The sequence below is a fragment of the Cydia splendana genome, chromosome 19 (assembly GCF_910591565.1).
Source record: "Cydia splendana chromosome 19, ilCydSple1.2, whole genome shotgun sequence".
Classification (NCBI taxonomy): Eukaryota; Metazoa; Arthropoda; class Insecta; order Lepidoptera; family Tortricidae; genus Cydia; species Cydia splendana.
This window is the reverse complement of record NC_085978.1, coordinates 14,297,643-14,315,141: the sequence shown is the minus strand read 5'-3', so window position 1 is coordinate 14,315,141 and position 17,499 is coordinate 14,297,643. Positions and strand designations below refer to the sequence as shown.

The following is a 17,499-nucleotide window of genomic DNA, read 5'->3' as shown; positions in this document are numbered from 1 at the left end:
TTGACGCCTTGGAAAAAGGTCAGATGCTTTTGGAATTTTCTGTGATCTGTCAAAGGCATTCGATTGTGTTGATCACGAGATTTTTTAAGAGAAAATCAAGCCTTTATGCTATGGGATAAAAGCTACTACCCCAATGAAATTAACTTATGTTTACTAGATAAGTAGGTAAGTTAATAGTATGTTATTATTTACTAAAACGGAAATAAATTGCGCATGAAAATAATAGATTTAAATACCGACTCTATTTAGTTAATAATAAAATGTAATGTATCGTGAAAGTTGAGTTCAGTAGGTATATTAAAAATAGTTTTCATTGAATAATATTTTATTAACGATTTTTCCATAAAAAACTTTTATCACAGTCTTTATATTTAACTTATATTTTAATTTTCCAATAAATCCATAGTTTAACGTATAAAACATACACATTACATTCATTAGCTTTTTACATTCCGAGATAGGTACATTCTACTTTTTCACAATATTTATTATTGAAATTGTGACAAGTTATAAGGTGACCTAGAATTTAAATTGGCTAGCTGTACTTATAAATTAGTACTCTAAATACAAATAATAGGTATTTACTCTAAATACAATTAATATTATGTTAAAATTATTTAGAAATAGAAATAGAAATAGTTTATTCGTGGCATAAAAAATTGGTAACAGACAAAAGAGAAAATATTTATATACTTACAAGATGCAATAAATTTGGCTTCATAGTATTTTAGCCCTAGCTTAAAATACATATTATAAGTAACACATATTTTATCTTTTCCTCACATGGGAAAAGCTCAGGACATTTTAACTTCAGGACTTAAAAACCAAACTCCAGAGGTATTTTTAGATAGTACTCAAAGCCTTACAGATCACATCCATAACAAATAAATAACATAAAATACTATCTTAAGGATGACTCACGCTAGACCGGAGCGGGGCCGGGCCAGAACTTCCGGAGCTTCATTTTCTATGGAAAGCACCACGTGATCACCGATCAGCCGTCATTGAAAATGACATGTCGGACGCCCTGGCCCGGGCACCTTTATAGGCCTCCCGCTAGCGACAAAATCGATGTCATAATGTCAATGTACGGAATATTCATTCTCTACAAACATCTCAAAGTAGCAAACATTCCGTGACAAATATTCTTTAATTAATCAAAAATATATCAGACAAATTCATCCCATTTGAAGGAGTTGATTAGTGACTACTGACTAGAAACCTTGGTCCTCGGCAAGAAATTCAGCTCAATCTTATGTTTGGACTGCAGGGTGAAGGCCAAAGGATCAAACTCGACCTTCCTGGGCACGTGGGGGGGCAGTTCTACGGTGTAGTGTCTGAGCAACGTGACCAGGCCGGCCATCATCTGCATCTTCGCGAAACGCTGGCCTGGGGAAAGGAAAATAAAATTAGAGAAGTAGAACTAGAACCTATTAAGAGGCCGTGTACGATTTTAGAACAGAAATGTGAAATTGATGGATTTGGTCGTTGAAATTGTACACCTTTTGTTACGTAATATCTAAATAGCAAATATTGGTTTCTATTAGCACGTCTTTTCATCTTGCGTTTTAATAATGAGGTCGCGAGCGTGCGTCACGGTAATATATGACGAGAAGGGGCAGTTTTTAAAAATTCATTAAAAAATTATGGTAGTAAATTATACTAAATGATGTATAAGAACAGTTTCAGTAAATGTTGTCGATTGTTTAAGTATCAAAATTACGTTGAAATGATAACGTACTTCAAAGTCATAATAACAAAAATGTAGTCTACAAAAGTTCGAGTACAGGATATGTGTAATACAAATTTACCATTTTTAGCAGTCCAAACTTTACGAAATTTACAAATAAGATAAGATTACTAATTTAGTGAGTCTCTTTTCAAAAGAATGATCTAAGTACAAGATAGGAAGACGTGCGAATAGAAACCAGTACTTAAAAAAAAAAAATTAAAATTTAATCTGTTTATTTCATAAAAAAAGCATGCATATTTACAATCTTAACTACTAATCTTAAATTAAAAAGATTTTTTGAGTTAAGGAGTCTACGTTATAATTAATTATACACTATTACTTATTAATTTTATTATTTTTCTATAAGATAGGGATTCGAATATACTTGTTATTTCTATTAGGTAGCACAAAGTGTAGAATTTCTTCGTCAAAATCTATCAATTTTACATTTTTGCGACTAAAATCGATAACGGCCTCTTAAGTTTTGTAACAAAATTATAAGTATGCATAATCTAACCTCATTTATTTAAAAAGAGCAATTTTGAGGTAAATGTGCAAGGGGACAACTATGGGTCTGTAAAACAAATTGATGTAAATCAACTTTGACAAAAAATGCCGAAATAGCGATAGATTGTTATTTATACTTTCGAGTAAGGTTTACTCGGGTAATTCCGAATGTCGAAAACTGTCGGATAATTCCGAAAGAGACTTTTATTATGATGGAATTAAGGGTGATTTTCATCTGAATTTCGGAATTATCCGACATTCGGTAATACCCGAATACACCTTACTTATCTACATTTTTATTATTATTTGTATCTCCGTTACAAACTCTCGGGTTTTTAAGCCCGGTCATTTATAAGGCGTGCGTGGGGATATAGATCCAACACGTAGAGGCCGTTTGGAGAGCTTTGATGTCATGTAGAACGCCTACTGGAACCCATTCACGGGTACATAAATAGATACCCGTAAACCGGTTTCAGCAGGCATTGGGAGCTATTATAGAAAAATGGAAAGAGTCCTGGTCTATGGTTTAAATTTGGGTGGAAAATAAGTCTGGGCTATTGCTAAGAGTTCCGGACACCTGCCATAACATTGTGTTATACAGTGTTATCGAGGCAGGCGGTGACTCGCCACTCGTTAGATGGGCACCTGATGCGCCATCGTAAAGACGGCCAGGCGCAACACCGGCGTGAGCGGCTCAGGGGTGTCGAGAGGTGGTGCTGCGCTTTCTCCGAAGTTACTCGCGGCGTTATGCCCTTTAACACTTCCACCCCTGGAGCATATAGCTCTAGCGACTCCTCTCTGGACGGCCAATGAAGGCAAGCCAGAGCTGAGAGTCCTGCGGGTCCCCTTGGGGTCCACTCCGACCGACGAAGACACGCCGGAGACGGAGACCCTGACCGACTCTCGGGAGCACTCGGGTCCGTGGGGTCGTTACTCCCCAACAGCTCGCCACAAGCTGCCCTGCGGGCTTATTATTATTATTATTCTCTTTATTCAATTAGGGTCTAGGGTTAGGGTTTTACAATGTGAGTATAAAAGTAAAATATAAAAACATTTACAAAACATAACAAAAATATATAAACACATTATAAAAAACCTAACCTAGGGTGCCGCCGGCAGCGGGGCAGGGTCCAAGCTGCCGGTGGTCAGGGCCGCAGAGTGAGGAATCGACGTACTATACGCGCCGTGTCCAAAATTACCGCCTTCTGCATCTGACCCTTGATCCAACCACCCAGCGAGAGTCTCTCTAGGTGTTGGTCGAGACTCTTCGCTATGAGACCGTTCGCTGACACGACTATAGGAACAATGATCGTCGAGTCAACATCCCACATAGCGGTTATCTCGTGGGCTAAGTCTAGGTACTTGCTGGACTTGTCCTTCTCGGCCTTCACGAGATTCTCATCATGGGGGATGGTGACGTCGACGAGCACGGTCCGGCGCTGCGATCGATCTATCAGCACGATGTCAGGCTTATTGGCTACAATAGTCCTGTCAGTGATGATAGATCGATCCCAATAGAGCGTGGCACGACCATTTTCGAGAACTGGCGCAGGTGAGTACTTGTAGTACGGCACTTCGCGGTCCACAAGGCCGTATAGGAGGGCAAGCTGCTGGTGAATAATTCTGGCTACGAGGTTATGTCTGTGCAAGTACTCGCCGTTAGCAAGATGAGAACAACCGGAGATAATATGCCTGAGTGACTCTCCGGGACGGCGGCATGCCCGACAAATGTCGACCGTACCGTCCTTCAGGATATATTTCCGATAGTTGTTCTTGTTATTATTATTATTATTATATTTATATTTATATCACTAATCGACGAACTATGCATTCTTGTGGTACACTTTACGGAAAAACTACTGCACTGTTAGGTTTGAAATTTAACATAGTAATTTAAATTCATGTCTAGATGTGTTATCAAACATAAAAATATCATTTTATAAACCTAAAAAAATAAAATAAAGTAATAACACTTTGTATTACTACTAGCGCCATCTGTTGGCAAAATGATGAATTAACATTCGTGCTAATGTTAATTATTTCTTTCTCTAACAGATGGCGTTAGTAATAAATAAATAAATAAATAAATATTGGACATTCTTATACAAATGGACTACTTAAGAAGGCTTGTGTTGTGGGTATTCAGACAATACGATACCTATGTGGTGTTTTCAAGTTCAATAATGTCGATGGCGCTTACGCCATTAACAACGATGAATACCAAAGTGGGTACAATTTTGGATTCAACCCATGGTCTAATAAAACATGGTCTTCCATTCCCAGAGTGACACGGGCCTACGTCACAATAACATTGCCACTTTATTTCAACATAACATGTTACATGGGTACATTATACCTATGGTTAATAAGTTAAAATATTTCTTTATAATTTTATAATTTTCATTTATATGTATTTTAGCTTAAATTTTACAATAACACGTCATTTTTAATTACTCGTTAGCAATATCTTCCGATTCACGAAAGAAATTTCAGACTTTCGGGTAATTCTGTTTATACTACTGGCAACACAGGATAGCGCTGTGCACATTTGACAATTCGGATCTAGATAACTTCATGCCCTAACCGTCATCCTTGTCGAACGCGTGTTAATTGTTATTTCCTTCTCAGCTCGCTCAGTGTCAGCAGTCGCAGTGTTTTCCAAACTTTTCACGTCGTAAGCTTGGTAATTAATGTGTAACTGTGAATTAGTTTTTTAAACGTTTGTCTTGTATAGATAAATAAAGTTTAATTTGATACATTAGATTTGTTTTATTTTACTATGTTTCTACATGAATAACTTAAAATTAATGCCGTTAAAATAATTTTCACCGTTGGTTAAAATTCTCCCACATTTCAAAGTTTGAGAACCTGTAAACAGCATGATGACGTAGGCGCGTGTCAGTTAGGTCATACGCGAATCTCGGAATGGAGTACCAGGCGGAGTATATTATTATACCATGGATTCAACCCACCTTCACTTGGTTTGATTCCCATTTTAGCAATTAAGTTTTTGTGAATACCTACTAGAACAATCAATCTTGCTGTATATTTACTGCGGAGGTCAATTTACTCGTAAGTTTTGTGACGCTGACGATGTGATGATCAGTCATGTTGTGTTAGCAAACTTGAATCGGGTATTTTCAGTTCGAGATACAGTTTTGGCGCCATTCATTTATTACGTAAGACGATTTTGGGGTGGAGGGGGGTCGAACATATCTTCTTTTTTCTTACAAGGGGGTGGGAGGGGGTTTTCATAGTTCTTAAGTAAGATCACAAAGATGCGATATTTTTTTTATTTCTATGAAATTATCTATACATATAATAAAGCTGAAGACGGTCGAAAGTCTGTACATGGAAGATATTTGAAAAAAAGTTGGCTGGGGATACTTAGAATCGATAACAGAACACGTTCCAAAAGTTTTTAGAATTTTTGTCTGTTTGTCTGTTTATCTGTTTATCTGTTTATCTGTTTATCTGTTTATCTGTTTGTCTGTTTATTTGAACGCGCATCACTTGAAAACGGCTGAACGGATTTTGATGAAAACTGTACTAATCTGTCGAGAAAATCCCCGGCCAGGTTATAGGCTATAAAAATTCAACCCCTAAAAGGGGGGGTAGCCACAACACTCGATTGACTTAAGTTTGCCCCTGAATCTTATGGCGCTACTTAGGAAGGAGGGGCAAACTTTTTTCAAATATGTGCTACCACTATTGAGTACCCTGGTAAACTAACAGATGGCGCTGAATTTAATACGATGTGACATGAATAAGCTACCGAGGAAAGATTTTGCCAAATTAACTCTAAGTTTAGAAGACACGGATATCAACAAAAATAATTTAATAATTATGTTGATTTAATAAATGAATAATACATATATCGAAAAATGTTCGCGCTCGCTTCGCTCGCGTTTTCAATAATTTTCTATGATATGGCGACTGCAGCAGCATTACTCTGTTGCAACGTTGCTGCTGCAGCACTGTCAATTTTCGTGATAAAATGATGTGACTGACTTCCATACTAAAAGTAAAAATGTACAACTGTCTAAATGTACAAATGTCTATCAAATTGCGTTTTTATATCGAAAAATTTTCGCGCTCGCTTCGCTCGCGTTTTCTATTACTTTCTAACATATGGCGACTGCAGCAAAATTACTCTGTTGCAACGTTACTGCTGTAGCACTGTCAATTTTCGTGATAAAATGATGTGACTGATTTCCATACTAAAAGTAAAAATGTACAACTCTGTCTATCAAATTGCGTTTTTATATCGAAAAATGTTCGCGCTCGCTGCGCTCGCGTTTTCAATCACTTTCTAAGGTATGGCGACTGCAGCAGCTTTACTCTGTTGCAACGTTACTGCTGCAGCACTGTCAATTTTCGTGATAAAATGATGTGACTGATTTCCATACTAAAAGTAAAAATGTACAACTCTGTCTATCAAATTGCGTTTTTATATCGAAAAATTTTCGCGCTCGCTGCGCTCGCGTTTTCAATCACTTTCTAAGATATGGCGACTGCAGCAGCATTACTCTGTTGCAACGTTACTGCTGCAGCACTGTCAATTTTCGTGATAAAATTATGTGACTGATTTCCATATTAAAAGTAAAAATGTACAACTATCAAATTGCGATTTTATATCGAAAAAATTTCGCGCTCGCTTCGCTCGCGTTTTCAATAACTTTCTAAGATATGGTGACTGCAGCAGCATTACTCTGTTGCAACGTTGCTGCTGCAGCACTGTCAATTTTCGTGATAAAATGATGTGACTGATTTCCATACTAAAAGTAAAAATGTACAACTGTCTATCAAATTGCCTATTTATATCGAAAAAATTTCGCGCTCGCTTCGCTCGCGTTTTCAATCAATTTCTAAGCTATGGCGACTGCAGCAGTATTACTCTGTTGCTACGTTACTGCTGCAGCACTGTCAATTTTCGTGATTAAATTATGTGACTGATTTCCATACTAAAAGTCAAAATGTACAACTGTCTATAAAATTGCGTTTTTATATCGAAAAATTTCCTCAGGACTCTGAATAAGACCACGGTGAGTGGCGGTCTAGCCAGGCAGGCCGCTTCGCTTTCGCTCGCGCGCGTATACCTTACTGATTAACGGTCCGCCGGATGGTATCGGCCTGTCAGTTAGAACAAAATTTTGACAATTCCGAACAACTGACAGGCCGATACCGTCCGGCGGACTGTTAATCGGGCCCCTTTACGGCTTAGGTACTGTATCGTCCGATATACACCTACTACTCTGTCGTTTAAGTCACGTGTAAAATTTGAATAAGGGCGAAAAAACTATTGACTTTGGAGTGTAGTTTTATTTAGTGGTACCTAATTGTAAAATATTTTATCTGGACTACAGTCCTCTAGCATATCCATCTGTCAACTTTACTTCAAGTTCCGCCTCCAGGGGAGAGGGAGAGAAATTAGGATTAGAAATTAGCCGCTTACTGACACAGACCGAATTCCACGCGGGCGGAGCCGCGGGCACAGCTAGTGACTTATAAAATAATACTTCCACACTCTATGCTATCAAACACGGTACAGAGGTAGCTTAAACGAGCTCAAGTACCTTTGTACAGGTACAAATAAACATTCATAAAAATTTTTTTTTGAAAATAAATTATATTGGTGGCTGGACGGGGTCAGCCTATTCTTATTATTTCTTACATAGGGGAGGGAGGGGGTCAAAAGCTGGCAAAAATTGTCTTACGTAATTAATGAATGGCGCCTTTAGTGTTACTATTGCTTGGAACTGCTAAAATTATAAATAAAGATAAGCATAATGAATACAAACTTCAGTGACTTAGGGCCGATACAGACGGACTACAACCCGACTGTAACTTGTATGGGAACTGCACGCCAATCGAAACGTCGGCGTGCAGTTCAGCAAAATGACCCAGTACCCTGGCAGTACCTAGTGGAACTCAGGTTTGGTGTAACAAAGGCACATTATGGTTTGGTCATCCGACTCATCTTGATGAGCACTTAGGAGAGTAGTACCCAAGATAGATGCCGAACCCTGGCAGTACCTAGTGGAGCTCGGGTTTGATGCAACATACATAGACACACGCTGTTTTGGATATCCGACTCGTCATGATGATCACTGGGTAGATCAGTACTTTCAGTACCCAAGATAGCTGATGCTGAACCCTGACAGTGCCTAATGGAGCTCGGGTTTTATACAACATAGGCACACGCTGTTTTGGTCATACAACTCGTCTTGATGAGAACTTAGGAAAGTAGTACCCAAGATAGAGCTGATGCTGAACCCTGGCTGAACCTAGTGGAACTCGATCAGGTTTGATGCAACATAGACACACGCTATTTTGGACATCCGACTCGTCATGATGAGCACTTGGGAGAACAGTACCCAAGATAGAACTCATGCTGAACCCTGGCAGTACCTAGTGGAACTCAGGTTTGTTGCAACATAGGCACACGCTGTTTTGGCCATCCGAGTCGTCTTGATGAGCACTTAGGAGATTAGTACCCAAGATAGAGCTGATGCTAATCCCTGGCTGTACCTAGTGGAACTCAGGTTTGGTGCAACATAGGCACACGCTGTTTTGGTCATCTGACACGTCTTAATGAGAACTTGGAAGAGCAGTACCCAAGATAGAGCTGATGCTGGACCCTGGCTGTACCTAGTGGAACTGTGTGTGTTAGTTTATGTGCGGAGCAGCGTGATTACCGCCAGTAGGTGTCCAGACGGGATAGTTTTTCGATCAATTGTGTGGAGTGGACGCAAAAATAAATTCAAGAACATTGGCTCGCTGACCCAACATTATGTAGGAAAGCCAGTTGGGTTCCTTACAAAAAGTACTGGGCGACCGTGTAGGATGTAATGCACTTATGAAATTGTATATTACGTGTGGATGATATTGGCAATTTGATTTTGTCGTCTGGACACGTTTTTAAAGGACAAAGTAAAAGCTGTAACAGACAGGCGTACCGGACAGCAACCGGTTCGGTACGTTAAGGTACAAAACCTCCGCGAGCCCTTACAAAGCTCTGCTTTTTGCTAGTATATGCTCACTATTCGGTCGGATTAATTTAGAACCAGTTGCACAAACCACACTCGACGAAATAATCAACGTGACTCAGCATTGAACTACTTATGTAACTTCCCGTACAAAACTTTGTGCATAGACCGATTTGATGATAGAGAAAGGAAAAGAGCGAGCAACATGTAAAAAATTATACATGAAACAAGGATAAACTAATATGTTTTGCTTTAACTTGTAGGTACACTCACCTATACAAATCCTAGGTCCATCTCCGAACGGACAGTACGTGTAAGGCTTGATATTGTCCTTGTTGGCTCCCAAGAACCGCTCGGGTTGGAACTTCTCTGGCTCCGGGAAGTAGTCCGGGTGCATCTGCAGATACAGCACCGGAATGTGCACCCGCATGTCCTTCTTCAGCAGCAGACCTGACGGCATGAGATAGTCCTCCACCACCTCGCGAGTCAGGACTCCTAGTACCGGGTATAGGCGAAGAGCTTCGTCCACGCAAGCTTCCAAGTAAGGTAAATCGGTGACACATTCATACGTGACCTTTCCGTCGGTCTTCACCAAATACTCGTCCACTTCGTCTAATACACGCTTTAGAACTTCAGGGTTTTTGGACAACTCATACAAAGTGAAGGTCATAGTCGCTGCTGACGTCTCAAATCCAGCCGCGAAAAATACGAAAGTTTGCGCCACTAGAAGTTCATCGTCCACTGGCAATTTCACTTTTTCTTTGGCATCGTTTCCGTTTTTCAGAGATTTTATACCATCCCCCGTAATAAACTTATTATTCTTGAACCCGAGGATGAAATCGATGAAGTCGTGCCTTGAACTTGGAGTATGGTTACGATCAGAGAAGACACCTACGATAAGCTTGTTGAAGAAGTCAACAACGTCTCTACTGAAGGCGCTCATGCCTAAACCATAGAAAATGTTCGGCCAGATAGTTCTCACGACGTTCTTAAAAACTTGGTGGGTGCGGAAGTCGAAAATTTTCTCGCTGATGGCCACGAAAGGGCTGTCGCTCTTCTCTTGCATGACTTTAGTTTCGAGGCCAAAGACGCATGATCCGATGCAATCCATGGTATATTTTGCCACGAAGCTCCTGACTTCATGTGTTGGTTTAGCGGCGATTTCTCTAGCCAAGAATTTTTCGAAATCTTGCGTGCGTTCTTGAATTAAGTAGAACATCTTCTTCATCTTAGCTGAAGTGAAGACCGGGGTGAGGTTTTGCCGCATGACGCGCCAGGTATCCCCATGTTCTTGGAACACATTTTTGGCCATTGTTTCCCTTCCTGCATGTGCCGAGATATCTCGGCTGCTGAAGTAGTAGAAGTCCCTGGTGATGACGAGCTTCAAGAGCTCGGGATCCTTGACGATGACAACCGGCTCCGTACCGTAGTACGCACCGACGATAGGCTCCTTAGGGAACTGTTTGCAAATTTCATTGACAGTGTCAGGAAGGGTTTTCTTCAGTAGGATGAAATCCCCGTAGTTACCGAGAAGCGGCAAAGGCTTGGGAGTAACGAGGCCTCTAGACTTCCAGTATTCATTTTTTTTCTTCAAGTATAGATAGAGGAGTCCTAAAATGGACCCAAGTACTACGAGTGTTGTAACAAACATGTCTAATGATTGACTGGTCTTGACTGGCCGGTGGGCCTTCAATTTATACTCGCACGATAACAACCTTGATAAGTAGATATTAACAACAATGATGTGTGATTTTACTTAAGTACGTAACTAGTTTGTTCTTATATATATAGTTATTTTTAGCAAAACGATATATATTTGTAGGTACATTATTTTGGGTTAATATGTGGTATTAAGAAGCGATGTTCCGATGTCTTGAATTGTTTTTCCTAATTCTCTTTTGTAGAAATAGGTAAGAATTCGTTATTTATTTTATATTGTTCCGTTACGCGTTATTATTATTATTAGGTATGAAATGCTAATGTAACATAACTTTTATGAACCAAAATGCAATATGTTCTAGAGCAATATTTAATTATTTATTATTAAAATTAATAAAATAAAGTACTAACAACCACTACTAACTAATTTTATTCGGCTGCAACGTAATCTTTAATTATTTTTAGGGTTCCGTACCTCAAAAGGAAAAAACAGAACCCTTATAGGATCACTCGTGCGTCTGTCTGTCTGTCCGACCATCCCCCCCCCCTTTATCTCTGGAACTACTAGGCCTAAAATTTTGAAAAAATACACAAAATAGTACTTTACCTATAGATGACAGGAAAACCTATTAGAAATGTTCAGTCAAGCGTGAGTCGGACTTATGTACGGAACCCTTGGAGCGCGAGTCCGACTCGCACTTGACCGGTTTTTTACACTTATTCGTGTTATGTATTTTATTTATAGTAGTATACCCTATAATGGACACGGAACCAGTAATGGGACAAAAAAACACAATTCCTCTAAAATAAGTATATAAAAGTAGTTTATAAACACTGGATATATTTTTATCATAAATAAGAGTCCTAGAGCTGATTATGTTTGAATTTTTATTAAAATCGGTTATTTTTTAAGAAATGTGCGTCAACCCAAAAGTTGTCGTGCCACTGAAAAAAAATATCACTAAAAATTCTTAACAACTTCGCTAAGAGAGGTGAGTTAATTTATTAAATTTTAATTAATTAATACTTGATGAAAACTAGAATGTGTTTTGTTAATTGCACTTACCATGAGATAAGGTATACAACACACTATGTTGTGACTCCACAGATGTAAAAAAATTGTGGTATTTGGCCCAATCCCATTATAGGAGCTGTAAAACTGCATACCTCCTATGATGGGACAATTGACATAATGATGCTTGCCATGCCATAATTTCATGTTTTAAACAATACAGAAGTAAAATGTAGTTACAAAATATGTCAACCAGGAGGTATTCTCGGACTTAGGATAAATTAATATCGTTTTTCCAAACTTTCATTTAACTTGCCTTGTTAGTTAGTGTGGGTCAAATCTTGGTAGCTAAATTTGACCCACTTTTCGATTTCCGATTCAGTTGAAATTTTGTGTAAGTACGTAATTAAGTATGCAAATCGGATGATAATGCAATATTATGATAACATGGACTTGATCTGATGATGGAGACAGGAGGTGGCCATGGGAACTTTATCGCAATAAACCCTAACTAATTGTGTTTGGGTATATTAGAATTGTCTCGATAAATCTAATACAATAATAATTGGCTGTGGAAAGAAAAATACATTCAGCGATAAAAGCTTATACCAAAAATTGATTTTTTTGCCATAACTTATTCCCCATTTCAATATTTTATACTGATAGAGCAATGTCCATTATAGGGGGCCCATTACTGGATCCACGTCCATTACCGGGGGCCCATTACTGGAGCTTTGGTGTCCATGACTGGATAAAAAAAGCATAGTTTTAATTTGTTAATTATGTGGAAACTCATTGCAGTATCTTTGATACAACACGCCTAAAACATGAAAGGCGGATAGGACTTTCATCTTTTAACACGCTAAGCAGAAGACCATTTACATGTACAAGGGAAATATCATAAATACTCCAAATTTCCTCTTAAATGTCCCATGTCTGGTACTGTTACTATATAGAGAGATTTATAAAAATCACAAACAACTACTAAAAATACGTACATATTTTATTTACATAAAAGATATATTATGCAGTGGTACTAGACTAAATTAAGAACTAGCTTACAGGATGACTCACGTTAGACCGGGCTGTGTCCGGGCCGGAGCTTCCGGCGCTTACTTTTGTATGACATGACAGGCGATCACGTGATGCTTTCCATAGAAAACGATGCACCGGAAGCTCCGGCTCGGACACGGCCCGGTCTAACGTGAGTCATCCTTAAATCTAAATAAAATAGGCCCTAGAGGCATATTGTAGCAAGGATGCTGGCGGTATTTCCTCGTTGTATGGCAATGCTGATACCTTGTGCGAGAAAACCACCAGTTCTTCGGTCGCAGCGATTTCTGCAAACAACTTGTGGTGCTGGGACCTCATGGACCTAGGAGTATAGCTCTTTCATTTCAAAATAAATGCTTAGAAATGGAGAAAACATCCTTATTTACTAAATAATAAAGTGGTAAAATAGTTTAAGTTGAAATTAGTTAGTGAGTTAAAAATAAAATCAAGTAAGTAAATAATATTTTATTTGAGGTATTTCCTCACATATCTTTATCACAGTCTTAATATTGAACTTATGTGTATATTAAAGCACAATGAGCGTAAGAATTTTTACGAATACTTAATATAATATACACCGAATATCCTGGGTAGCTCATTTACGTTTTCACAATGAGAATATTATTATAAATTATAATATTACGTATTCTGAAGTTATAAAGTGATGTAGGGCTAAGATGGTCGGCTCTTTATCATTTGTCACCATACCTGTCACGTTCTAACAAATACGTAAGTGTGAAAGTGACGCATGACATAAAAACATTTCCCCGTGTCATGAACTCATGAAGTTGACGTGTGGCGCTTGCAACGAAAGGCTAGAGGCTCAAAACTCCGTCGTACAGTGCATGGATCCTGTTGAACCCAGAGGTACCTACAGTCTTCTAATATTATTCAAATATTTAAAATTTGTTCCAACCTATGGATTGCATTTGAAGGAGTTGATTGTCGATTATTAACTAGAAACCTTGGTTCTCGGAATAAAATTCAGCTCGATCTTATGTTTGGATTGCAGCGTGAAGGCTAACGGCTCAAATTCAACCGTTCTGGGCACGCGTGGGGGCAGTTCCACGGTGTAGTGTCGGAGCAACGTGACCAGGCCTGCCATCATCTGCATCTTCCCGAAACGCATGCCTGGAGAAATGAAAATAGAATTAGAAGACCTAAGTATATAAAACAAGATTGTATGCATAATCTAAACTCATTTATTCAATAAGAGCATATTAGGGTTAATGTGAAAGCGTACAAATATTTGGTGCTATAGACCCTAAATGATAGAGAAAGGACAAGAGCGAGCATCATGTGAAATGAAACAAGGATGAACTACTACATTTTGCATTTACTTGTACACTCACCTATGCAAATCCTAGGTCCATCTCCGAACGGGTAGTACGTGTAAGGCTTGATGTTATCCTTGTTGGCTTCCAAGAACCGCTCGGGTTGGAACTTTTCTGGCTCCGGGAAGTAGTCCGGGTGCATGTGCAGGTACTGCACCGGTATGTGCACGCGTATGCCCTTCTTCAGCACCAGACCTGACGGCATGCGATAGTCCTCCACCACCTCGCGAGTCAGAACTCCTAGTACCGGGTATATGCGAAGAGCTTCGTCGACGCAAGCTTCCAAGTAAGGTAAATCGGTGACACACTCATACGTGACCTTTCCGTCGGTCTTCACGAAATACTCGTCCACTTCATCTAACACACGCTTTAGAACTTCAGGGTTTTTGGACATCTCAAACAAAGCGAAGCTCATAGTCGCTGCTGACGTCTCAAATCCAGCCGCAAAGAATATCATCATTTGCGCCACTAACATTCCATCATCTACTTCTAACTTCACTTTCTCTCTTGCATCGCTTCCATTTTTCAGACTTTTTATTTCATCTCCTATAATGTACTTATTTATCTTGAATCCAAGGATGAAATCGATGAAGTCGTGCCTTGAACTAGGAGTATGGTTACGATCAGAGAAGACACCGCCGATAAGCTTGTTAAAGAAGTCACTAATTTCCTTATCGAAAGCTCTCATGCCTAATCCATAGAAAATGTTTGGCCAGATAGTTCTCATGATATTCTTAAAAACCCTGGGGGCGGGAAAGTCGAAAATTTTTTCGCTGATGGCCACGAAAGGGTTGTCACTCTTCTCTTGCATGACTTTTGTTTCAAGGCCAAAGACGCATGATCCGATGCAGTCCATGGTATATTTCCCCATGAAGCCCCTGACTTCGTGTGTTGGTTTAGCATCGATTTCTCTAGCCAAGAATTTCTCAAAGTCCTGCGTGCGTTCTTGAATTAAGTAGAACATCTTCTTCATCTTAGCTGAAGTGAAGACCGGGGTGAGGTTTTGCCGCATGACGCGCCAGGTATCCCCATTTTCTTGGAACACATTTTTGGTCATTATTTCCCTTTCGTTATGTCCCTGGAGATCTCGGCTGCTGAAGTAGTAGAAGTCCTTGGCGATGACGAGTTTCAAGAGCTCGGGATCCTTGACGATGACGACCGGCTCCGTACCGTAGTACGCGCCGACGATAGGCTCCTTAGGGAACTGTTTGCAAATGTCAGTGACAGTGTCAAATAGGTTTTTCTTCAGCAGGATGAAATCCCCGTAGTTACCGACAAGTGGCAAGGGCTTGGGAGTAACGAGGCCTCTGGACTTCCAGTATTCATTTTTTTTCTTTAAGTATAGATAGAAGAGTCCCAAAGCGGAACCGAGTACTACGAGTGTCGTTACAAACATGTCTAATAATTGATTGATGTCTACTGATCGGTGGGCCTGGGTTTTATACTCGGGCGATAACAAAATTTGGAAGTATTGATAACAATATTGCGCGATTTTTGTACAAGTTAACAATTAAATCTAATACACGCTTTGCTTTGATATGTGTGAGTCATTTACCAAAAACGACTACATAATTTTGTTGTGTGGCGTGAATGAAAGGAATCCAACATCATTTCTTAATCGGTTGGGATTTTATATGGGAATGTTATCTTATCAAATACGAATATAATTTTACCTAGTATATCTAGTAGCAGATCTATCGATTCGCGGTGTTTTTGAATGCTGTGCTATAAAATTAACTAACCATAAGTTAGTAATTATGTGTGTATGTATAAAGTGCCAAAGTCAAAGCAAACGTATTTAAACGTATTTTTTGAAAAACTTGAGTCAATTTTATTTAATGCCAGTAAAAAAACTCAGCATCACATTGCCCTATGTGGAGATTTTAATATACTCGTAAATACTTTAAAAAATATTAATATTACTCAAGAATTTATCAATTGCCAATTGAGATTATGTATCTCCACTTACAAGTAAATCAAGCCACAATAATCACTTCAGGCACTTGTATAGATAATGTGGCCCATGATATACCGAAGAAATGTGAAATAAGTAGGTATAATAGAACATGCTCTAGCCTCACACTGCGCAGTTATTAAAAATACCTTTAAAAAATTCTTTCACGGTTAATAGCTGGCCAGTCGAAAAACGAGACATTGTGTAGATAATCTTAGAAAATTTAGACATTGCATAGAAAATATCTCATTTGCTGAAATGATGGATACAAAAACACCGAATGACGCTTTTAATAATTTCCAAACTACATTTAAATTGTTTTATGACCTTTGTTTCCCCGTAAATACAATAACTGTAAAAACTGCCAAACGGCCTACATGGATCACACAGGGCATCAAAAATGTTGCTTGCTTATATACGGTGGCGTCGTTGATCGGGTCGCCACTTTCCCGAATGATGGTTGAGGGAGGCGATGGCTGAGATACACGTCATACTCGTGAACGGGTGCTGTTTGTGGAGACTGGTCTGTTTAAGCTAACACGAGCTAATTATACTTAGTAACTTTATTTTTATTAATTAATTACAGTGAGACGCCTCATTCTGATCTCGTATGTTTCTTTTCTTTCAATGAATGTGTTTTTTGACTCTTGGAGACCCTATACATCTCTAAGGATAATTTGATAAACTATATAATCTTATAGTTCTGACACCTATAGACATTTATACCTCTAAATGTTATAGATTTTTTTTTGTGTTTTTGTCTGTATTTTTTTTATATTAATATTATAGGTTTTTTTATGTAATTCGACATTAAGAGACCATATACATCTCTAAGTAATTGTAATACTTACATTAGTTTGAATTGTTAGTTTTATTTTATAAAAATGTGGATGTATTGTTATTTTATTATTTTTGCTTGTATGTAAATTCAATGATGACGTGTAAAAGTGCCCTTGTGGCCTATTTGCTGAATAAATGTTGATGTTTGATGTTTGATGTTTGTTGTAACTAAAAGAAAGGTTTTATGGGAATACAGGACTAAATCTACGATAGAAAAAAGTAAAATTAAAAAAATATTCAGCCAAATTGAAAGCGATCACTAAAGTTATTGCTGAAAAAAAAACTAAAATGGCATGGCAAGTAATACTCAAAACTAGCAAAATCAGCATATATGCACTTCGCCAGTTGAGACATATAGTAAATATAGAAATAATCATGCGTTGGTAGCGCCTATTTTGAGATATGGGGTAATCTTTTGG

General features: G+C 38.6%; 2 protein-coding genes across 2 annotated transcripts; both read right to left on the bottom strand.

Annotated features, from left to right (window-relative positions):
• Positions 1-1,129: 1,129 nt before the first annotated feature.
• Positions 1,130-10,906, bottom strand: LOC134800056 (cytochrome P450 6B5-like). The gene is made up of 2 exons (XM_063772512.1): positions 9,502-10,906; positions 1,130-1,389 (listed from the first exon to the last, which is right to left on the bottom strand). Exons 1-2 carry the CDS (start codon positions 10,877-10,879, stop codon positions 1,208-1,210), a joined length of 1,560 nt encoding a protein of 519 aa, XP_063628582.1. The 5' UTR covers positions 10,880-10,906; the 3' UTR covers positions 1,130-1,207.
• Positions 10,907-13,889: 2,983 nt separating this feature from the next.
• On the bottom strand, positions 13,890-15,697 carry LOC134800057 (cytochrome P450 6B5-like). The gene is made up of 2 exons (XM_063772513.1): positions 14,305-15,697; positions 13,890-14,083 (listed from the first exon to the last, which is right to left on the bottom strand). Exons 1-2 carry the CDS (start codon positions 15,680-15,682, stop codon positions 13,905-13,907), a joined length of 1,557 nt encoding a protein of 518 aa, XP_063628583.1. The 5' UTR covers positions 15,683-15,697; the 3' UTR covers positions 13,890-13,904.
• Positions 15,698-17,499: the final 1,802 nt, after the last annotated feature.